Consider the following 24,854-nt stretch of genomic DNA (forward strand, 5'->3'; position numbering starts at 1 on the left):
AAATCTTTATTTATATTACTTATTTATGTCACAATTGTGTCACTTACGTCGCCGAAATATGGAAGTTATGAAATTCATATCTAAAAGTCTTATCTTATATTTTATAAATCTTATAACTCTATATATATTTTTCACAGATGATTTCTTTTAGCTGTATTTTTCCGTACCAATATTTTCCATCGTACCAATTAAAGATCAACACAAAGTCCTTGCTCCGTCCGTTTCTCACGCGAAACGCGAGCTTGAGGGTTAAGGGTGACGCATTCTCGTTGGTTTGTCTCATTGAAATGCTGATGTTTGCGCAAGTAATCAGTGTGGCTGTGAGAGTAATCGGATTTGATTGATTGTGGTGTCGCGTCTCCTCACCGGTGTTAGGACTCTTCTCGCTCTTCTAAACGCGCTGTCAGTGAGACATTTCCTCGGTATTCCCGAAGGGCTCTCGTGAAAATCGCGCGATTCGCAATTTTAAAATTTCCACATGCGACGTAAATTAAATTAAGTTGTGTATCATGAATTATGGTTAATTATGTTGAGTATTTTCTTATTCTTTCTTCTTTCTACAAGTTCGAACCGCGCATCTAATCCGTTCGATCGGAAGCTGAGTTGAAGCCGATTGCACCACATTACCGCCCGAGAATCCCATTGCGATGTTCTGTATTTCGCTAATGATATCGTTGATGTTTAACAATTAACAGCGAACTAACTTCATCAGATGATTATTAACTCAATCTTCTTCATCAATAAAAGTTGTTAATAAATAATAAAACAGCAAATTTGTAGGCAATTTTATCTATTTAAAAAAAGATCACATTTTATTTTGCGTGCTATTATAATTGCACGATATAATTATTTCTTAAATAATTAGTAAGATGAGAGACAAATGTCAGAATATTACCGCATTAATCCTGATCGATCCAATCACCATCTCTCATTCACCTCGTTTTCTAAATTACTACACTACGGATAGAATTGTAATCTGGACGGAGATAGAGAGAAACTCGTCAAATCGGGATTGATTTTTAAAGTTTGTCGGTGCAATTCGGCCTCGGTGATAAGGGACAAAGTATGAGCGAGAGTGCCGTGCCAAAGTGAATCAATGTACAGACAGACAAGCGTAGAGAGATATACAGAGAGTCGGTATAAGTCCGTGAGCAGATGGAATTACGAAGAAAAGATGTGCACAAAGTTAGTTGTTGCGTGATCGTTCAGAGTACAAGACGAGACCGGTAATTTATTCGTTGAATATATTCCATCGAAATCAGGCGACAGGATCCGCAACGATTGACGTCTGTTGAAATGCAATGCGCAAATAAAACAATTTTGATCCGATTTTTTCGCATACAATCTGTGCTAATTCATATACAAATATTAGCATATTAAGTTACTTAGTCGAGATTACTTTGTTCCTAAAGATTATCAAAATTATTCGTAATATAAAATATTATTGCTTAATTATTAATTAGTATATCTGAGAAAAAAATGTTTATCTATTCGTAGAAATTAGAAAAGATAATTCGAAATAGACGACAATTAAATTTCGATCCGAAGGCATTGCATTTCGACGAACGTCTTATAGACTGCAATAGAAAGCAACGAAGACAGGAAGTTACATAATGATAATGAAAAAAGTAACCATCTCTGTCGTTACCCGTCATTGTGCGTTAGACACGTCAATGAGAGGCATCATCGAGAAGATCATGTGCGTATATAGTAGTCATAGTGTGATGTAGATTTGAGAGAAAGAGAGAGAAAGAGACAATTAGCAGATATATTGTTGGAGATGTGAAGAGTAACAGAGATCGCCGTTGGTCGATCGATCGAAGGCTCGACGTGGATCGCACTCGACTGCGACATTCTGTTGTATATTTGTTTCACGTATGTCGCAAGGTGGAGAATCAATACTATCAATATTAATAATACATGGATCGCGGTTGATCTCCATAGTCGCAGATTTTTATTCGCGAAGCGATACGTGTCGTCGCGCGAATTAATCGAGCGCATCCTATTCCGAAGAAGATCCGAAACTGTAGATCTACGGTCACCGCGTAGATTCTCCTCGCAATATGCACTACGCTTTTTCGATCGCTATATCTTCCAGCTGGCCTGAACGTCAAAAGCGGTCGATCGGAAAAAGAGCATGCGTCGTCCGGGGGGGATGTTACAAACAAATCGTTAAAACGAAAGCGCTTCGACGATCGAGCAGAAGGAGGATTTTTTGAATCGCGAGTAACGAGGGTAAAAGGAGAAAGATGGGACATGATTCGATAATCAATTTGAGTCATGAGAGACAGAAAAAGACAGAGACAGAAAGAAACAGAGAGAGAGAGAGAGAGAGAGAGAGAGAGAGAGAGAGAGAGAGAGAGAGAGAGAGAGAGAGAGAGAGAGAGAGAGAGAGAGAGAGAGAGAGAGAGAGAGAGAGAGAGAGAGAGAGATTGATTCAGCAACAAGCCAAGCGTGGAAAAGATTTAGTATCGCTTTATTGACCATCATCGATCATTGTGCAGCTTTTTTGTTTTCGTGAATACGTAATTATGAGTCGAGAGAGAAAAAGTTTTCGCGGGACCAGTGGCCTGCGGTCCCCTATCTCGCATACACACGTTTTATTCTCTTTCCCTTCTCTTCCGTTTTCTACCGATTCGCACTTGAAAAAATCCACCGTGTTTTCTTCTTCTTCTTCTTACTCTTTACTTTTATCTCCTCTTTTAATTGGCGTCGCGCAGGAGAGACTAAAAGCGATTCTTACGATTCATCGAAGATGCAGTTCGATGTGGCTCGCCTGCTTTTAGAAGCGGAGGGGGTGGTAAACGATGATAATACAAGAAAAGAGAGGAAAAGGGAACGAGGAAGAAGACGAACGAGTGTACAAGAGAAATTCCGCAGATACCACCCTCTCCGCTGGTCTCCTTTTATCGGACTTGTTATTTGATTAACGTTGTCTTAAACTTTATTTTATATAACAATAATAATAATTAATAATAGTAATAATAATATATATATATTCCCTATGCATATCGTTAAATTGATATTCAACTATACATATTTATAATATATTATATATATATATATATATATATATATATATATATATATATATATTCTCTTAGAGTTCCTCGGTAACAGGCTACTATTATGCGTCGATATTAAAAATCAGAATGTCTTCTCTCGTTTGCTACAAATCGCGATATTCGATACGGATCCACAGTCTTTGTGTGTGCGGACCTATTATAAGTTTTACAAGAGAGAGAGACGCGTGCGTGCCTTATCGCGAGCCGTGATACGTACGGATTATTACGCACTCGCGCGCGAAGCGACGCCATGCTGAATGAGATTCTTCGTTATCGCACTGGCCAAAGGCGAGCCGACATTGTATCGGGGGTCCGCAGGGATCTCGCCGGTAATAGAGACCGGCGGATCCATGTTCGAATACACAGATCGCGTCGCTTTGCGGCGCGTTTGGGCTCCTTAAGGCCCGTATTACGTTTTTCACGAGTGAACCTTTTGTCGGACATGTTACTTCTGCACTCCCATTTTACTCAGTACTTGGAAAAAAACCTTTGTTTTTCAGAGAGTGCTCTTGTTAAATTTAACTTAGATTGCCATAGTGAATTTTAAAGAGGATGACATAAAATAGAGAATTCTGACAAAAAAAAATAAAAATTAAAGTTTCAAAAAAACTTGAAACCTCCAGATAATAGGAAGTTACAAAAATCTGTTGGATAAATCGTGTAGGATTAAATTAAGTTACGGCGATGAGTACATCAGACCCCTTTCGGGGTTTCCGTAACTTCGTCAAGCTGATTAGCACGCGCGCCGCAAATTATTGCACGAGAAATGTAATACGGACCTTTTACGCGACTGCAAGAGCAAACGGAACTCTAACTCGATGCTACTGAAGTAATTGTGGAGTGGCATGCACCAAGATTCGATTTATGCGTCCACGTCATAAGGACCGCCCGCCGATGCGTCCGGGAAATTGTTCCTGAGACCGCTACCGAAAGCAGTATCTTTTCGATTCTTCTGAAATTTTAACAACTCGAACGAAGTCCCATCGTACGAATCTGAAGTCACGTATGTCCTATATTACGTCGAAGAGATAATTTCTTCCTCGAAGATCATATCACGGTCAATATTCGATCTTTCAAGAGCGATTCCATTACCGAACATCGTCTTTGAATCTCGGAGATACTTTGATTACTCGGAGATGGATCTTCCCGTCCAACTTTCGTTCATTCCCGATCACTTCAAAATACGACTTCGCCTGCAATCAATCAATCATGTCACTGTAGCTTATGTTAATTGTACTATACGGTGCGTAGCTCTTAACTTTCAATTTCATCGCACGGATGATGATTGTCACATCGGTCCGTTCAACTCGGCAATTCATGTCTGTTCAGCGGGGGGCCCTTACGTCGCGTTATACAGGGGACAGCCAAAACGTCGCAACCAGGAGAAGACCTAACGACTAAGTGTTTTTTATTTTCACAGCTCCTTCTAGTTTCTGAATTGTGTTTTGTATATCTTTTGTATCTTTATTTTTACTTTTCTCGACGTCGGTTAACGCGCTGGCAGTAGCAGACACATTTAAAATCAACGACGATTAGTCGAAGAAAACGTTTCTCAATTTGTCGAATTAAGTTACTGACTGTGGTTACAAAAAGAAAGAGGGAAAAAAAGGGAAGAATCCTCGGCAATCCCACGTTCCGTTTTCCAGCGAACCTCGCGTATCTCGTCGATCCTCGAACGAGAGGCTGGAAAGAGGGATGAGGAGGGGAAGATAACTCTGCGACAATGGGATAATCGCAACACCGCGATATAATTTCCAACGTAAAAAATTGTCTGATCATACAATATTGAACAATCTAATCAGCAAATTGAAAAATATCGCGTAGTTACAATTATCCTAGTGTGAATTTGCCTTATCACGTAAAATAAATTACACTTGTAAAATAAATTCTTCCGCCTTTTGAGTGGCCTCGACGTCTCGAGGAAGACACGGTCAAAGAGACGGAGAAAACCGAGGAAGGAGCGACAGCGGGATAAATAAAGCAACGTAGATAACGAGATCCGACGATTTAAGTACATTCCTTCATTCCAGACGGAGGATATTCCCCCCCTCGCGGGAAAATGGCCCGGGACGTGACGAACCAGCGGAAATCGAGACCGACGTGAATTCCGTCGAATATTCCGACGCTATGAGAGGAAAATACATCTCGCGAGAGAACGAGAAAAATAGCGTCGGAATTTAAGCCTATCGGGATTGTCTCCATCATTCTGGGATCATCACGAGAACTCACGCGGTGACGATTGCCTGGAATGCCGATCGACGACGAATTTTGGTCGACGCGTTTATTAGGGGAAGGCGCGCTCGCAGCCTCCTCGGGCACAGGGACGTCCTCGTCTTTTTAAGTTACAAGATTCATAAATAAAAAAGAATCGCGCGCGCGCGCGCGAGTTGAGTAAAATTAAATAACTTACATTACAATATCGAGAGCGAGAATGCTCCTCCGTCTCTCCGTCCGTAACGCGACATCGTCGTACGTCATCGTCGCGTATAATATTCATTCGCCGCTCGATCACACTCGACGCTCGGCAAAGAACATTGGTAACGAACCGTCTTATACATATAGTTCGCGGTTACACCATTAATTTCCTTCCTTATCGTACGTTCTGCTAGACAACTTTTTCTCTTACTTATTTCTCTTATTTTTTCTTTTTCACTCGAACGAGAGAAAGTGGGGACGGGATTCTCTGTCGGACGACGATTCCCAACGCTCTGAGCCCCCGCGGTTCGTCTCGAGCAGTCGAGATAGAGAGAGATAGAGAGATAGATAGATAAAGAAAAAGAGAGAGAGAAGGAGAGAAAGAAAGAAAGAAAGAAAGAGATTGGGCCCTATTTGCCAGAATTATCCGGCGGAATTCGGTTCTTCGAGACAGACAAGAAGAGACACAGACAAAAGAAAAAGAGAAAGAGGCAAAGGGATATGAATGAATGCTCGAAGGTAGTCACAAAACGAGGGGGACACGCCGAGAAGAGGACTCGAGGCGAGACTGGATGTATCGTGAAGCGGCCTATTTAGATAAGCACTATATTTTCCTTGATAAAGATAAAAATGAGAAATAATGAGTTACTTCTATTTAGGATATTTGTTTTCTCTATGGCACATTTAGAAGCTGTAGATTAAGGATAATTTAAGATATTACAAATTAAACATAAATATATTTCTGAAATTTATAAGTTAAAAAAAATAGAATAAATTTTTTAAAAATTAACTCCGATTAAAATTGGATGTTTCTTATCAAAATTTATGAGATTTTACATTCGGTTTTGCATTCTTAGATCTAATTGTTCTTGATTTTCTGCTTAAGGACCAGCGACACGTAGAACCAGGCCCGCTCGCGAGAATGACGGTGAAGCTGTGAAGATAGAAGAGATCGAGGCGTGATATGGTGAAGATGTAAGTACATTCAGCCTCGAGTCGCGTATACGCGAGAAGATTCGTGGTAAATGGACACCTTCTCGGATACCTTTCGATTGTCGATCGCGAATCGAGCGATTACTGTCGCTCGAGCGACGCCGAAACGCGCGTCTATTATTCTCCCTAGGGCCGGGAAGCGGAAGATAGTTTCTCTTCATTGTTAGTCGCGCTCGCGGAGGGCAGTTAGAAGTGTTAGTCCGCGAGGAACTAATTTATCTCTGTCGAGGTAGATTGTCGTCGGTGACGTCATCGTCGTCCTTGACGATCCGTTGGATCGTCATCGGTCACATCGCGCAATCATCGAACGAACAGACACATTCACATTCAATCCCAAACAGGCAAGCAAACGAGTGACGGGTGATCACTGCTGACCGTCAAATTGGCGAACGTTCAAGTAAAGAGACTTCCCAAAGAAAGAAATATTATATACGAATATTATATCGATTCTGTTGTTAGTTTTTCCGGTCACATAATTAATGTAGAAAAAAATATTTTATCTTTGATATATTCGCGCGAGATATACAATAAAATTTGTTATAGTATACTCTTACCGTTCAACTAAAAATAGTCTTTTGCTGTAAAGTGGAAGTTGGAAAGAGTTGGAAATTTTCTATAGATTTTTTTTCTGTAAGATAAAGACTTAAGTAGAGTTAACTTTTAGTCATTTTATCACCAATTATTGGTCAGTAGTATAAGACAAGTAAATAAATAAGTAAACGGTTGTGCGAGGTCGGTTGATAAGCGGACAAGCACTTAAGCGCCGTCTACGTTTGTCAAGTATACGGATAAAATACTATTTTCATGTACAGACATACAACCGTCATCCTTCCGAGATAATCGATTTGGTCGTTTATATTTAATATCAGACTTTACACGGGCTGCGACAGTTTGCTGTTCGTTGCCATTTTTCAACAAAACATATATAAAATCTTTATCTAGACTCTCTTAAAACCCTTAAAAAAAAATGAATATCCGGTTTGTTAATATCTTGTGGTAGCATTTGGGAATATTTTTCTACTTAATACGCTACTTGAAACAAAAATCTACCGTCAAGCTACGACGTAATAAAAGACATAGTTAATTGCCACAGAGAGTAACTAGTTTATTGTTAATTAGAAGTCCGAGAGTATTGTTTCGCAAGCTGCGTGGCAATTAGTAACACACCTCGCAGTTAGATTCCGCTTTCGCTTCTTTTTTACAGCTCGCACAGTCGCGTCGCAGCCCGTCGTTCAACGAACAATGAACTCCAGAACGCTACTCTATAAATGTGAAAATAGTACTTTCACCCGGTGAACACAGAGTCGGGGTACGGGAAAGAAGCAGTTGAAAGCGGAACCCCTGTATACTATCTGAGTGTACAGCCTATGCACGAGAACGTGCCATTCGCAAACTATCGTGATATCCGCGGAAAAAAATCTCTTTTCGTTTCGACAACCAATTCCTTCCTTTTTTATCCTCTCCGAGTCACATTCGCGCCTTAAGTACAATTTTAGCAAAAGCTCGCGATTTGCGAATGTCGCGCCTTGTTCGTGTGTGTAGGCATATCCTCCAAATCGGCGCGTTTCGACCCCTTTGAGATCAGATCAGGTCCGCCGTCCCCATTGAGCGAGTGGCAAAAAGTTTTTCGTCGAAGGGGCGGAGAAGGGCGGCGGAAGAGAGAAAGAGTCAAGGGGGACAGAGAACTCGGCGACCGAAACGAACAAGATCGTTCGGTAAGTACGCTCTCGAAAAAGAGATGGCGGAAATAGAGACGGATGATGACGTATCTTGAAAGCAGAGAAGTAGATGGTGAACGCGTGAACGAGAGTGTGTCCATATCGTTTACGTGGACGTGGATGATACTGTCTTCTCTTTACCGATCGAATGAGACAAGGGGTGCGTTCGGGGAGCGCGCTATTAGCGCTATTGCATTATTCTATCTTTACCGCTCATCAAGTGCGGAACAAGGATAGAGTAAGCAAATAGCGCTAATAGCGCGCTCCCCGAACGCAGCCAAGGTCGCAGGATCGAGCGAGATCTCGCGAAACATACGAGAGCGAGAGATTACAGGGACAGAATATATACAAGTCCCTCTACATAGTAGAGAGAGAAGAACGAATTAAGGGATGAACAGATAGATTCGAAGCAAGAAATGGCGGGGAGGGGAGGGGGATAAAGTTAAATGACAAAGCTCGCGAATCGACGACAGTGAAACAAAATAGAAGATATGGAGAGGGATGGAAAGGGATGGAATGAAATACATAGAGAAGAATGAAGAAATCTTTAGATGCTGGTCTCGTGCACGAGCTTAGTCAGCTCCGGTAGGACCAGGTTGTTGGAACTCAGAAGCAGGGAATTCCCGGTGTTGTCTCTATTGCTGCTCATCGGCGCCATATGGTTGGGACTCAGGGACTGATTAAGGGCGTTACTAGAAGGGGATCTATTGTCGGTGATGGTATTGGTGATGGTGTAATGATGATTGTACGCGTTGGCCGGTCCGGTCACGGTCAGCAACAACGGCGAGGCGGGGCTGTTGAGGGACTGTTGCATCCTGGAGGGTCCTCTGTAGTTTGTCTCGTAATCCTGACTCATCATCGGCTCAGCACTCCTATTAGAGGACTTGTAGGCGACGTTCTGCGCGGTGGTGGTGGTGGTGGTGGTGTTTGTCGGGTCTTCGTCAATGTATGTGAAGTCAGAGAGTGGTCGGGGCCCGGTGTGGCTGCGTGAACTGCGCATACTGTGTAAGCTGTGTAAACTATGGACAGAGCGACGCTCCTCCAGATCTTCCAGAGTCGACTTGAACGCTCTGATTACTCGAAGCTGCAAAAACAGGGAAGGACGTTCTATCAGGAAGCGAGGAGGCAAGCCAGCAACACACAAGCACGCCGTATAATCGGTTTTTTTTTTCGCGCAGAGGTGTGTTACGGTGTGTCCCCCTTTTTATCTTTATTGAGTGTCCCCTGAGTGTCGGCGTACTCTGGTCTTGTCGTTGTTCTGGTAGCTGTAGTCGTGTTTTTATAATTATACAGATGCGTTTTTACTTTTATTTTAATTTTTTTTAGTAATCGCGAATGTTTATCTCTTCTTTTTCTTTTTGTCCGTGACGTGAGTTCCTTCGCCTGTCAACTTGGTTGCATTTCACCCGAATTCGTGAGTTAAATGGCGGGGGTAAACTGAGCTAAACGGAAGGGATATTTATTACGATACGTCGGGGGCATTCGATTCCCTTACGGTCTCGCTGTACCACCGAGTAGTGCAAGCTAGAGTTATACGGGTTATACTCAGTTACCGCCATCGCATGCGCAATCTACGTCAATTTTATGCGTACCTACCTACACACGGCGATTTGTGGGGTTTCGTGATGGAGTTCGTGATCGGGGGCCAACACGACCGAATGCGGGCGACGCGCGAACGTCCTCGCAGATGAGAGAGCCTCCCTTCGTCACCATCGGACGAAGGTGCTAAGGACGCTAGTAACGAGCGTCATCATCCCTTACGATCTAGGATTGGCCGGAAGCAATCGCGAACGAAAATATCGACTAAACAATTGTCGGGATATAGTAACAAATAGAGCAAAAAAGAGTAAAGTGTTCTTCGCTCTTATTTGCTTAATAATGTCCGACTTTAACAATATCGGTTGATGTTAACACTCGTTGCTGGGTCTAATTCTAATTCATGCTTCTAGAAGAAGACAATAAATCACTTCAGCCAAATTTTAAGTCAACTTGATAAAGACAATTTCAAATGAAACGAAATATAACGAAACATTCGTCAGAAATTCTTTTGCGTGAATCATCTTTTTTCATATTTTTAAGAAAATTACTATTACTAGAAGATTACTTCTGATCCCATTTACCTGACGTTGCTAGATATATGTTAACCGAAAAAATACACAATAAAAATAACTGGAATTATTCGCGAAATGCAATTTAGTGTCAAATATCTTTTCCTTTGCGTCAGCAAGATTTTTATTAAGCTGCATATGTCGTTTTTAACAATTTAAAAAGGTGATTTCTTTAATCGTAACGTAGTTCCTATTATTACTAAAAATTTGTGAGTGTATAGACGGTAACATCAATGCAGTGACAAAATTTGTAACAAAAACATAGATCAACGACCATCTCCCTCTCGTTAGCGATCGCTCCGCGACTAATTTCGACGGCAAAGAAAAACGAGCGCAGAGCTTCGCGACTCGGGGGTGCCAACGCGGGGGTCCAAACGGTTTCGCCAATAGTTACCCAATTAGGAATGGTCCGCAACAGTCCTGAACCGTTCGCGAGCGAGTCTGCCGAAGCATTTCGCACGCTTGTAACCGCTCCTCTACGGCTTGGAGTGTCAACAGAGTATATAATAAGGGTAAGACAGAAGCTCAGACAGAGACAGACATAGTGTGGTTGGTGATGTATGGTGTAGTACGAATAACAGTTAAGTAAAGCGAAGGAGCACTAACGAAGATTAAGATAAAATGCACGTTCGTGACAAAGAGACAGGGTGGATTATAGTTGCTTCTCCTACGTATAAGTAATTCTTCGCGGTAGTAGTAGCTTCACGCATGTTAGCCGGTTTTTCGACACACTGTGCGCGGTTTCAACACTTATAACGTTTCTCTACGTAACTACGCAAGTCTCATACGCTGGTGATCAGATATGTTCTCTTGCTAAAGATTCGGAGAGACGTTTCAGAGCGGGGTTGAAACGGTCTCTCGTCGTTCTGGTTGTACGAGGTTCGTGTTTAAGACATTTTGCATGTCTGCGAGAGAGAAAACTCACGGTCAAGGCCAGATCGGACAGGGATATTCAAGGTAACAAAAGTTCCACTCGAAGAAGCGGAATGTAGGAGACCTGAGTGAAAGGAAACGCAAATGATTTCAGTGGAGATTATTATCTCGGATTTAAATTCTGAAGACTCTCCTTCTCTCGCGTCTGCCTCGAATCTGCTCGATCTGGCTCTGACTTTTCCGAGCGCTCGATGCGCGAAGAAACGTCTCTCTCTTCTCGCGATCGGGATCGCGAATAATGCATGCTGACAATCGCGCGGTGTTTATTCGTTTGAGATTCGCTTTCCTTTTTTTTTTCTTTCACAACCAACACAGACCACATAGTATAACGTGTTAAACCCTCTAATTGGCACTCAATACGAAACAACGGCGGTGTTAGACCTCGGGCAAACAGAAAAATAAAGTCGATGCATAAATTGACCAACCGTGCACACACACACACACACACACACTCACACACTAACAAAGAAGGAACAGAGGGGAGGTGATAGGAGATTCCAACCGGATATAACAATGATTAACCCATTCCGTGGCTGAGCGCGGCGATTAGCCTTTCGTCTTTCGCAGAAACCTTCGTTTCTATCGATATTTTTTGCACTCGTATCATTAGTACAAAATTAGTACAAAAGCAATGAATAAAATAATAATTACTCAGCACAGCCGCAGAAGGATTGTCTCACGTCGGCGTCCGACTATCAATCGTGAGAGGCATCGAATAAGAATGCCAAGTTTTTACTGAGTCGAGAGAAACTAAGTGAGAATCAAATTAGACACCCTGAATATCCTCGCGTGTCACATTAAATCGCGTAAGAAACCCTGTTGCGTCTCCAGTCAATCCGGAAAAGAATTTTACGCGCGACAAATGAACAGTAAATCCAAATAAACATTCCAAGTAAATGCATAAACATGTCAAGAGATTGTCGAGTAATAATAAATAAATAAAGCGCGCAGATCGTCGAGATAGACTACAATCAATTTCGCTGACGGCTCCATTGAGCCTAAAACAAAATTGTTTTCAAAGAGAGTCACATGTATATTTAACAATGTATCGACTCGTCCGTGTCTGTAGAAACGGATTTAGGATTAAGGATACCGCAACGTGAGAGAAGGACTGTGCGCACGATGCAGCAATGCTACTTCATTCAAGTTTGCAACCCTTCTTCCTACTAAATAACACAGCACACCATCGAGATCTACGACACGTTACCTCTATTCTCGAGGATTACTATGACATCGACGACCGACCTAGAAAAAAGTCAAAATCGACGCACAAGCTGTTTCATGGCGTTCCTGCAGCGTCGAGAGAAAAAGAACGTGGACCGATCAATGATGGTGGAAGCGGAGAAAGCGGTTTTTAGTCGCTAGATGTGTTCGAGGAAGAGGAGGAAGGGCAAGCTTTTTAGTGTCATCACACTCGCGTTGACGAAAGTCGGCGATTTAGCACGATCTATCGTACCCATAAACGAACGAACGAACCAATAAACGAATTGGTGACACTACAAAAAAAAAGAAAAAAAAGAGGAGAAAAATGTACGGTCGGTCAGACAAGGAAGTGTACGAGCGACACTCTCAATATGTCCGCAATCGACGCAAAACCATCGCGTCAAAGTTACACACACGAGGGTGAGAACGAACGAGGGGGGCGGGGAAGAAATAGGGATGATACAGAAACACACAGCACACTCAGACACTATGCTACTGAGAAAAAGAAAGCGCGGGCGGGCCGGTGGATCTGCCGGGTAATATCGCGGTCCCCGACGGGGAAGGGCCCACCGACCGCAGCCCACACCCCCCGCTACACAAAAGAAAACACATTAGTGTGACGTAACACTTCGTTCAATGTAATAGTAATCCGTGCATCTCGAATCGTCGCCGTCGTGACATCGCCGCCGAGACACACGCCGACGACGCCCCTCGGGAGGACGGGAGAGCGTCCGTATCGTCGCCACGACGAACCTCGTCGTCGTCGTCGTCGTCGTCGTCGTCGTCGTCGTCGTCGTCATCATCATCATCATCAATCGTCATTAAACAATCGGAGCTCGGAGTCTCCGTCTAGTTACTAGAATCGATCGGTTTTTCCAGGACCGATCCGCACACAGAGCGATCTGGAGTCGCTGCGGGAATCGAGAGCGTCTGGAAATCTCGAAGAGCTGAATCTCCCGGCGGGCGACACGGAGTGCCGCCGGGAACGTTCCTCGACACCGTCACCGGGATCGAAATATTAAAATATTATATCAGATATAATATTAAAATATTAGGACGAGTCGAACTCGTTCGGTGGAGGCCCGTTCCCGTTTTATCGCGTATCCGAGCATCGAAAAATCAAATGCCGAAAAAAATTTCTGATTCAGACAGAGAGGGAGGGAGAGATCAAGACGGCGAGACGTTTCCATCGTGCACGCACATCGTGTGTTACGCACGTCGACGATCCGTCGTGTATGACGATATTACATATGTAGTAAGGTAAAAAATATATATGCGTACACGCGTACTGGCGAGTTTTTGATGATTATAACAACGTATTATATGTACGGCAGGCGATCATCTACATGAGCTACGTACTTGTTTGTACTCCGACAGGATAAGTGTGGCGGCGGGCAAAACTGCCGCCCCGTTATACCTCAGTCTCTCGAATGGGTTCCGCTGGCTAACAAACCACAAATTATAACCATCAGTCTCGGCACTCGCTTCTTTTTTTCACATCTTCGCTAATAAAACACTACTTTTTTCTTCAGCGCGCACAATTAGCAGCTCTTTTTTTACTTTTGCCGCGGATTGCATCGGCGTTCGCTAATGACCATCTCCATCGCGTTTTCTCCATTTTCGTGTCTAGTATATTTTTTGTATTGTGTGTGTGTGTGTGTGTGTGTGTGTGTGTGTGTTGTGTGTGTGTGTGTGTGTGTGTGTGTGTGTGTGTGTGTATAGTATATATATGTGTTATGTATGTGTGTATGTGAGTGTGAGAGAATAGGTACGCGGGTGGGATGTCTTCTCGTTTCTTTTCCCTCCTGTGCGCGTGTCGCACACGTGTCGACGAACATATTACCACGTGGTGCGCGGATCTCTCTCGTTTCTTAGTGTTTTTCACCGCTTCTCACGCTGCAAATCTTCTACAGAGGTAGAGAAAAGGCGATTTCTCCCTCTCGATCGAGAGCGAGAGAAAGAAAAAGAGAGAGAAGAAGAGAGCGAGAGAGAAAGTTTCGAAAGATCCAAGAGGAAAACCGAACACGACTGAAGTCGTGGAACACGTCCAAGTGCACGTCGTCGTAGCGATTTGAGTGTCGCATTATTCAAAACGATTCGAGATTCAAGATATTACAGGCGCTAAGTGAAAAAAACCACCGCTGGTCAGACACCATCTCCCATGGATGGCGAAAGTTCAAAAAGTAAGTAAAAAAAGTCTGTGAAGCAGTTGCTGATTTTTTTAACATCAATCATCGTTAAACAATTGTCCCAGTATTCTTCTTTCAACTCGTCGAAAGAACAAGGATATTGAAATAAAATATCGCGAAATAGAATTCGCGAAATGTTAATCAAACGCAAACTAACTTAAACGTTAAGCTCGTCGGACCTCGGGGTATCCAGATGATTAGATCTTGACGGATTTTTCTCAGAGTCGAGCGACACTCTTATCGAGAACTGACGAGGCACTAAGATTCGTATTCGCCATCGGCTCCAGTCGTCCGAGCAGAGAGAGAAAGTTCAATCAGAACTCGAGTTAAAAATTTTGAGGAACTGATAACGCAGATAACACGTGTGCTGTCGATCGCCGACGCGTTTGACTCGCGGATTCGAGTGAGCGGGAGTAGAGAGAAATTTCCATGTATCGTCTGTAAGAGGGATGTACGGGGAAAAGTTGTGTGAGACTCGATGAACGGTTATGCCGAATAATTACGAGAAACGCGCGATCGAGCGCGCACTCTCGCCGTATACGAACGCCGGTTTCGCAAAGAACAAAAATTTTGGCGGAGCGTCGCGCGTTTCGGGGTCCGAGCGAGTATGTTTTGTCCCTCGCATCGGTACAGAACGCACAATGCAATATATATTGAATATACAGATATATATACATACACACTGTGCACGTTAAAGACGCACAATAATAAAAATACATGTCACACGCGCGCACATCGATATACAACGTACGGTAATAACATCGCGTACATCACGTGTTAATCATCACAGCAATGCCCACACTGCAGTAATTAAAAAACAAAACAAAACAAAAGAAATGAGAGAGATAAAGGGGAAGCGAATGTACACGGCGCGTGTGTAGAGAATGACCGGCCGACTAAAGCGAGTCGTACGCCGGAAATGAAAGACAGAAAAAAAAAACGATGCTCACACAAGAAAGCGAAACACAGATTAAAAAAAAAGAAGACTTGTCCAGTGTATAATCCAGTGTGTTTGGTGGGCCTTTCCTTGGAACGTTAGTTAACGTTAACCGAGGCTCAGCTGATCCTCCGTCTCCTCCCGGAGATCAAAGCAGAACCGGAAGCAAAGGCCGAACCTACAGCTGGACATAGATCTGACTGGGAGTCACCGCAACCTCAGTCAAGCCTTAACTAACATTTCTGGGAACAGCGCGCTTGTATCGAGGAAACGGGTAGCACACACCGCGGTTAGCGCCGTACATCTCTGATCACGTCACTCCGAAAGCTGCGCGACTCGCCCGTGACTATTCGATTCCAGTCAGCTGACGAGCGCCTTGGAACGCGCCAAAACAAGAGAAAAAAAAAAGAAGGCACATATACACGTACATACATGCAACACCTTAGTGGATGTGAACGAAAAAGAAAAACGAGAGGGGAAAGGGGAGCAAGGAAGAGAAAGAAGACGGGGGAAAGAATGAAAGAAAACGAAAAGACAGAGAAGATTAAACACGTAAGAAAGAAAAGAGTGAGACGGTGGAAAGAGACAAGCGTATGACGGCAGCCAAAACGGTCGTAATCGTAATGTATATCCATCGAACGTCATAGCCATCGCCGTGTCTCTCGCGGCAACAATAACAATAGCCCGGTGGTGGCCGGCTGTTTATTTATTTTTTTTCTTTTCTCGTTGTGTCACGCGTGAACGGGAGCGTGTTTCACCGAACATGCGCCCCATTAGCGTCTCGCTTGACAGAGGCATAGAGGACAGAGGAGATGGTGACATCAGGAGAAGCGATATACAATCGGATCGTATACGTGCGATCGTATTACGCGACACAGGATCCACAGAAAAAGAGATAGGGAGAAAAAAAGAGAGAGACAAGTGTGGTGGTGATATAGAAAAAAAAAGAAAAAAAAGAGAGAGAGACAATAGAAACGATATAATTAGCTGCCGCAGTGACAATAATCATGGCGATGCAAATTGTTCGACGCCGATATATATATATATATAATGGCTGCCGGTTTTCTGGTTTTCTTTTTTTTTTTTATTTGTGGATGATATAGTTTAGAATCAACCACAAAGACGGGTGTCGCATGTAATAATATATATATGTATTTATATATAATAAGCACACGGGCGAAAAATATTAATCGAAACTCGCAGTCCGCAAGCACTTACTTGTTAAACAAAATGCAGACATTGTGAGACGTGTGTAGAGAGACAGATAAGTAGTAGTAGTAGTAGTAGTAGTAGTAAAAGTAGTAGTAGTAGTAGTAGAAGAGAGAGACAGAGATAGAGAGAAAGATAGAGAACACAAAAGGCAAAACTGAAAAGGTCTGCTTGTAGGAAATCATAGTACAATGGTACATATCGATCAAAAAAGTGTCGCAAAAAAAAAGTCAGAATATATCAGAGGAACCAAAGAAAGACGATGAAAATATATATACGTATATATAAATATAGAGAGAAACGGTTAATCAGATTATTATTTAACACGGTCAAACAATGATCAAACTTGCGGATGATAGTGGACTTGCGGACTAACCATGTAGTAATCCTGAGAAGGGGATCTGCCTGTCACAGATACATTCTGCACCAGAGTTCTATTGCTCGTCTGAAAGTAGGTGACACATCCAGTTTTACATCATTAGCTTCACGTGACATTCCATGGTAATTGTATTTTTCTTTTCTTGTCCTATCTCTTTTCTGTCTTTCTTAATCGTCTGTTCGATTTTCCGCTATGTTTTTTTCTGTTCCCTTTCGGTTTTTTTTTTTTTTATTATTTTGGTTAAGCCGTTCTACGTTAACGTGTGCATCTCGTGATATTGAACACTTAACGACCGTTGACTGTGCGAAAAAGACGATGTTTACAGAGAAAAAAGGGGGAAGAGAATGTAAAGAGAATAGAAAGTACGTATATAGTGTAACTATATATATATATATATAAATATAATATATAAAGTAGAGAAAATTGGTAGAGAGACAGACAGAGAGAGAGAAAGAAAATATACGTATCGCCGCGAGTCTCTAGATAGACTAGAATTTCTTATGTACGTTGTGTGCAACTCGTGCATCCGTTCTACGTTTTTTATTTTACTTTATCGCATCGTGACCGGCTGTAACGAAGCTGCAACGGACCAGCGACAGTCGTTTTCTTTGTCGCGTCACAGCCCGAGCCGCCAAAGTGATTGACAGTTAGATATATAGAGAGATATTTGACAATTACTGCAAATCTCGCTGCGCAATCATCGTATAGAGTGAGTTATCGGATGTTTCGGGGATTCTTCGACGAGAAACGGACCGCAATCGTTATTTCTGGCACGCTAGCTGTAGACTGCGACCGCCGACTACGACGTCGTCGCCTTGTCATTATAACCGTCGCAAATTAATCGCACAAAATACATAAATTCGTGTAAACTTTTATAACGGGGACTCCAACGATTTAATATTAACGGGCATAACGGGCGACGCGTTTACGAATGTTCGGCACCGTCCGCTTTAACTTCTGCGACAGAGTAGAGCCTTCCGCTTCAACGTAAAATCAATAGGAATAGCAGGCGGCTAAGGCGGTTAAGGACAATAGCGAAGTGGATGAATCTTTTACGCATCGTTCTTGAACCGCGCAACGACGAAAGTTTCGTTTTACCGGCTAATTACGAACCGGCAGGTGACGGATTTAGATATGGATTACGTACGAGAGAGGAGAGAGAGAGAGAGAGACTACCTACTTACGCGAGTTTCCCGCGCGAGTTACGTAAAGAGTCGCCCGTTTTAACGGCGAGTGCGGGGAAATCACATGGCGGAGTCAGAGCGTGTAAAGACGTCTTGCGAGAGAAAGTTTGGCGAAGAAAGTTTATCACGAGGTGCTTACACATGGGTCGATTTAACATCCTGCTTAACGTCACTCGAATATCCAGAACGGTGCTTCACGGTGAGAAGTATACTTTAAGAGACAACAGTGTCTGGAGGGGGAGGAGCGAATCTCCCCCGGGGGTGGAAGTATCCCGAGTTCGTCGAAACATAGACATCGATCACTAGACTCGGAGAAGAGTGGTGCACACACTTTCGGGATTCCGGACGTGCCCTCCCGAGAGGGAGGGAACGAAGGGTGTTTCTGACACGTAATCTCACGAGGACCGAGAGGGGTGTAGAGCGTATATAAAGGGAAAGGGGGAGAAATCGAGCGTGAGAGAGATATCGGGCGAGGGGGAGAGGAGAGAAACAAACAGAGAGAAAGAGAGTGTGAGAATGTAGAAAGAAAGAGAGATTGGCTGAGGACTGCGTGGACCACTGCTAAGTTGGTTCTGGCTGTCTGTGGAGAACTACTGTGGATGCAAGCTGTACGGGATATAAGAACGTATATATATAATATATATTATATGTAATAATATATGTACGCGCAAATATATGTAAAAAAATATATATATATGTGCTCAGGTCGAAAGCTCGTCGACGCCAGGAGATAGTATCAGAAAAACTCGACTCAATCAGAAATCGGTGAATATGCTGGTGGTTCTATTCTCCCTACGTATTGGTCACGACACTCGCGATCTTCTCTGAGGAACGTGGGAGGTGCACCGCGATCGGGAAAGCTGGGACAGGGCGAACGTTTCGATTCGCACGACAAATCAAGCAGATCGAAACAAATAAATCTGCACCGTTTTATGAATCCGCATCCCGATCTCCGTTCCGATCTCTCCGCTTGTACAGAGGCTGGTCCACGGGACACTCGTGGCACTCGTGGTTAATTCTCGTTCAATTTGAAGATACGAAAAAACGTCGGCAAACCTCGTGTGATCTTTAGGGGAGAGAAATGTCTCTTGTATCTTCGAATCTAGGAGAATTACCAAAGTGTTTCCTGCAATTCGTCCGTACATCTATTTCGCACACAGCTGATCTCTCATGCAAATCCCGCGGATGAAGAGATCGCGCGTCTGGTCCCAACTGTCCCCCGTCCCTCCCACATCGCCGATACTCGCGTATACGAGGGGGGGGGGGGGGGATACGGGCGGAGAACAAGCACTAATTTGTGCGTTTACTACGGCAGGTCTCTATGTGTGTATGTGTAAGTGCGTCAACCCTATCAGTGCGTCGTTCTCGTCGAAGAGTCGTGCATGCGCGATCAGTGACGCTGGTCGAGTCGTAACGAGTTCGGAAAACGTTTTTTTTTTCTTTTAATCGCGTTATCGTCTCTTGTCTGCCGTTTCTCTACGTTCGGTCCTGTCACCCTAATCGCGGGGCCGATCGACCGGATCCGGTCGATCGATGCCCGCGACCGATTTCCCCTACCTGAGATAATGACATGACAGATTAGACCTAGCTTCTTATCGGCGTAGACTTACACACTGAGTTTACTTGTTTATAAATATATATAGATATATAAATATGTATATATGTATGTACATGAATTTGTGCACGTGTTACGTGTTGTACCTAATTGGTAAGAGACACACGGTCAGGTATCGCGTCTCTGAAGGAGAGAGCGGCAGAGCGCGCCGAGTGTGTGAAAATCGCGGGTGGCTCTCCGCTCTTCCTTCAGCGAGAGATCGTTTCCCGCGCGCTCTCACGAGCGGCCGGTGGGCGGTCAACGATCCGTCTACTTGGCCGCGTTCGATCGTTTGTTGAAGGCACTCTTATCGCACACGGTCGTCGGTTTTATCGAATCAAAAGTGCGGAGAAAAAACGCGCCGCGGGCTTTCTAACGCGATAACGATGGAACTCAAATGAAAATGCAAACCAAGGTAGCGGTCAAAAACTGAAACAACTCGTTGTTATCGTCGCCGTCGGTGGTAATAAGTAGAGTAGTGGTAGTAGTATACAAGTTGTAGTGATATCTGGAATTCGTACGCCCGCGCGCGCGTACGTTCGACGTGCGTACGAACGTCGAATGGTCGCTCGCGCATTGTTAAGGAGCTTCCTTAGTGTGACAGGGCCTAAAATAAATGATTTTTAAAAGGAAAACGACAAAGCCAATTGATGAACAACTTTTTCCACATATTTTACTATATTTCAAGAGTGCATACAAATTTTTTCAAAATTTTATATCTGTTATTAAAGCCCGTGCCAGCCATTTTTTTGGAGCACCGCGAAAAAACGGTTACCACGATTGCAGCCGTTGTAGTTATCTGAAACAAAAAAGCAAAAGGATTTTTAATCTACTTAAGTGTGGCTATCGTCTGAAGCAAAAAAAAATCACGAAAAAATATTGAAAATTTAAAAAATTATAGCAATTATAATTATTTTCGTCTTTTTTAGCAGACGTTTTTTAGCTATAATTTTTTAAATTTTCAATATTTTTTCGTGATTCTCTCTCTCTCTGCTTCAGACGATAGCCACACTCAAGTAGATTAAAAATCCTTTTGCTTTTTTGTTTCAGATAACTACAACGGCTGCAATCGTGGTCACCGTTTTTTCGCGGTGCTCCAAAAAAATGGCTGGCACGGGCTTTAATAACAGATATAAAATTTTGAAAAAATTTGTATGCACTCTTGAAATATAGTAAAATATGTGGAAAAAATTGTTCATCAATTGGCTTTGTCGTTTTCCTTTTAAAAATCATTCATTTTTAGGCCCTGTCACACTAGGGAAGCCCCTTAAAAAAAAGAAAGGAAAAAATAAAGAAGAAAGAAAAAGATAGAGTCCGGAGAGTTTCGTAAACTTTTAAGAGGACCGTATGTGACTCGTGTGGTCTCGCCACCTGAACTTGTTGGATTCGGAGGCGATTTTTCTTTCTGTTGGGTTTCTCATTTGTTTTTCGTGAATAGAGGAATCGAGAGAATATTGAATCTTTTTGAATGATGACTGATGAGATAATGAGAGAATGAGAAATAGAGAGACAGAGTGACAGAAAAAGATAGATAGAGAGAGAAAGAGAAAGAGAGATAGGGATAGTTACCTGTGTCTGTAGCCGTGTTAGACCACGGATCCATAGAATTTGTCCTGCGCGCGGCTTTTTATCCGAGTCGGGGTCGTATTTCTCGTCTCCTAGATTCATCGCACCGATATCATCCGGCTGGCCGCGGCCCCATCTGTTTTTTGAAAAAATAACATGAAACCATTTCTTCATCACTCGGATTCTTCCTGTTAACTGAATGGAATAGAGAATGGTGTGGTATACTTTTGTTTTGTTAATTTCTTTCTTTGTTCTTTGTATTGTATTTTTTTTTCTCGGCGGCCGAGACGGACGTTTCGCAACCGGTTCTCGTTCTTCACCGTTTTTCCGTTTTCCCCTCGCTCCTCAGCGGAAATCCCTAATCTATTACGAGGTGCTGACGCTACGCGCGACCCGATTGTCCGAGTAAAAGAATAGGTTTATCGATGATTGCGATAAGGTTTGGGCGGTGACGAGATGGTATGGTGGTCAGGTGCGTGTTTGTGCGTGTGAGGACGTGGCCGGTGAGTGATCGATTCCTATCGCTCGCATGATGGGAAAATGTGAAGAAATGCGGAGTGTCTGCCAACAGGCGCGTCTGATGACGCTAAAATGATTTTCTGTTGAAAACGTACATGGTTCTTCTCTCTCAGTCGCATTCTTTGTGGAAGGGAGATACAAGTAAATAAATTTTTATTCCCTGACTGATTCCAGATAGTACTTTCTGTGAGTTTTCAGTCGAGGAATGATCGCCAAAATATTCAACTTTAAAGGAATACAAAAAGTGTACCTAATTAATCTCTGACGGAAGAGGAAAAAAATTTTTAGCGATCAAACGTTTAGCGAACACTCCGTATGGACCAGTGAACGGGAAGATACATAATGGGTGCAAGAGTGCGGATATGTCATAAGCGAAAGTGTGTTCTATCATAAGATATGGTGCAGGTTAATCAGTGTTGTTAATCAGTGTAAAACATTAGAGAGGCAAAACTTTTTTCCGACCGTTGCCGATTTCAGCCTTCTATGTTACAACCAATAGCAAGCATAGAAAAGAGATGCGAGAAATAAGTGGAAAAAAGAGAACGAGAAAGAGAGAGAGAGAGAGAGAGAGAGAGAGAGAGAGAGAGAGAGAGAGAGAGATAAAGGAGAAGATATATAAGATAATATGCGCGCGAGATGACGGAGAGAATGCATGTTATTTTTTTCTTTGCATCCGATGTGCGTGATGCGTCAGTTTTTTCCTGGCTTTAAAATCCCCTTCGAGTGATACTCTGCGATGAAATACAAAAAGCACTCCTCACTTTTATAAGCCACCCCGTATACCTTCTCGTGATGCGTTATACGTTGTGTTTCCGTTTCGTTGGCTTGTGTCTCTCGCGCGTTTTACCTACGTCGGTTCGTCTCCTTTGTTAGTCTTTTTTTATTTTGTTTTAGGATGCGTCGTCAATTTTGCGTCAGGTCATTGCCTTGGCAAAAAGCAGGTGCGATTCTCCCCTTACCTGTTGAGCGACACACAAGAGCGCGAAAAGCGCGTAGTGCCGACGCGACTACGTGTCGCTTGTCGTCGCTATTTATAGGCTCTATCGCACAAGCTCTCTCGTGGAGAACGGCACTCGTCGATGAACGAGATGATGCGTCGGGCCAGTCCGTAAATTCACGCAGCAATTAACGTTCAACGTATGGAAAGTAAAAAAAAAAAAAAAGGAATTAAAACGATTGGACGGTTGGAAGTGAAGGAATGATTTTTACCATGTCTTCTTCAGACATCAGAAATGCGCGTGAACTCGGGGACCAACCCGACGGCGATCGCTCTTCTGTTGCTAATACAGTGAGTGCACGTCATCGGTTTCTCGCCGTCGCGTCGTCGTTCTGGCAATGCAGCACGCGATGGATGCATGTGCAATATCATACGATATATCGGGGGAAATATGTATATCGGGTTTCTGTTCACCTACGAAACGGCATACACATATACACACTACAGCGTGAATAGCCCTGGCTGGCCCCGTTGTGTTATACTAGCGGTGTACATGCACCGTACTCGGCGGTAAAAGCCTCGCGAGAACACTCCCTGTAACCTTTGGCTAGCTGACCCTTCCGCTCGTGTAGCATTTTAGTAGTGCCCTCGACTCGCGTACACAGAGTAGCGGCAAAAAGCGTGTATATTCTCGACTCGACGCGAGATTAACTCGCTTGCGCTTCTCTCGCCTGTTACACGGGACGAGCTTCTCGCATGCGGCGGCATTCGAACCTCTTGCGTATTAGGAGCTGTCAGCTTGAAAAAAAAAGAAGAAAAAGAAGAGAGAGAGAGAGAGAGAGAGAGAGAGAGAGGGGGGGAAGAGGGAAGAGTATCGATGCCAAAGAGTAATACGAGCGAATATATGATCAAAACTGTTATAATATTAGCGAGTTCAAATTTCAAATTTAAACGCGACAGACAACTCAAGAAGAATTTTTATCTTCTCTTTCTCAATGATGAAAATACTTTTTCCATGCATCGAAGGCTGATTCTCGCCGAAATTATGCCGGTTTCAATCGACAGGTGTAGAAGAGTAGAAAACGTCATGTTCAATCGGGCATGATCGTGTACGTGTGTATATGCAACGGACGGGAAGGAAGAGCGAACGTGTTGAATAAGAATAAGGAAAAAGACAAAGGCAACGGTGTGAGGACAGGAGAGGAGAATGGAAGAGAAAGGAGAAGAGAAAGAACGCTAAGAAATTCACGTTCCAGAATCGAGTGAAAGAGCGTGTGTTAATAAGCATTATCGATCGCGCGATCGTTTCAGATTGCTCGTCATGCCGGTCTAAATTAATTAAATCGAATAATCGCGTTATTAAGCTAAACAAGCTTTCGTTGTTCTTTTTTTCTTTTACAGTCCGTCTCGTTGAATATTCAAGATCGTGCGCTATGCGTCGAACTCCGATTAGTGTTCGCGACAGCGTACACTCGCTGTCGCCAGTCGCTCGACACCGCTTACACAAACAAGTACGTAGATTTCGAAGACGACTGTAATCATGCAACGATTAAGGCCAAATTACGTACAGGTTGGAAGAGCGAGGGGATACCCGGGATGGGGTTCGTTTCAGCGTGCGCGATCATTTACATTTGATCGCGATTGTTCGTGATTTACGATCGAAGAAACGACACATGGTTGCTGACGATCGTATTATAGCACTGAATAATTTTCGAAGCGGAATTTCTAAAATTACGCTTCTTACGCTTTTATTCAAATTTTCGTCAAGCACTATTTACGGCTACAATAAACATAATTATGTGAGGATTGTGAGAATCCTAATCGTAATTATTTTTTTTTTATTGCAGAGAGATATCTATATAATTGTCTAATTAGGCTGCCAATTCGTTAATTTATGTATAATTT

The 24,854-nt window shown here is 43.2% G+C and overlaps 1 protein-coding gene across 19 annotated transcripts in view; it reads right to left on the reverse strand.

The window, feature by feature from the left end:
- Positions 1 to 24,854, reverse strand: part of Pmca (plasma membrane calcium-transporting ATPase 3) — a 58,547-nt gene that overhangs the window by 19,801 nt on the left and 13,892 nt on the right. For 4 of the 19 annotated variants that reach the window (XM_077420389.1, XM_077420388.1, XM_077420390.1 and 1 more), the window contains 3 exons: positions 21,497 to 21,629; positions 17,147 to 17,215; positions 128 to 9,275 (listed from right to left, as the gene is read on the reverse strand). The exons of 1 other annotated variant lie outside the window; for it this stretch is intronic. In XM_077420389.1, the coding sequence (XP_077276515.1) occupies positions 8,739 to 9,275; positions 17,147 to 17,215; positions 21,497 to 21,629 (739 nt within the window). In that variant the 3' untranslated portion in view covers positions 128 to 8,738. Of the gene's footprint in view, positions 1 to 127; positions 9,276 to 11,931; positions 12,478 to 13,794; positions 13,880 to 17,146; positions 17,216 to 20,586; positions 20,727 to 21,496; positions 21,630 to 24,854 lie in introns of those variants that run through there. 14 more of the 19 variants (XM_077420396.1, XM_077420395.1, XM_077420393.1 and 11 more) reach the window with 11 other exon arrangements.

This window comes from Temnothorax americanus, unplaced genomic scaffold (assembly GCF_048541705.1).
Source record: "Temnothorax americanus isolate GAGA-0224 unplaced genomic scaffold, ASM4854170v1 Scaffold6, whole genome shotgun sequence".
Classification (NCBI taxonomy): Eukaryota; Metazoa; Arthropoda; class Insecta; order Hymenoptera; family Formicidae; genus Temnothorax; species Temnothorax americanus.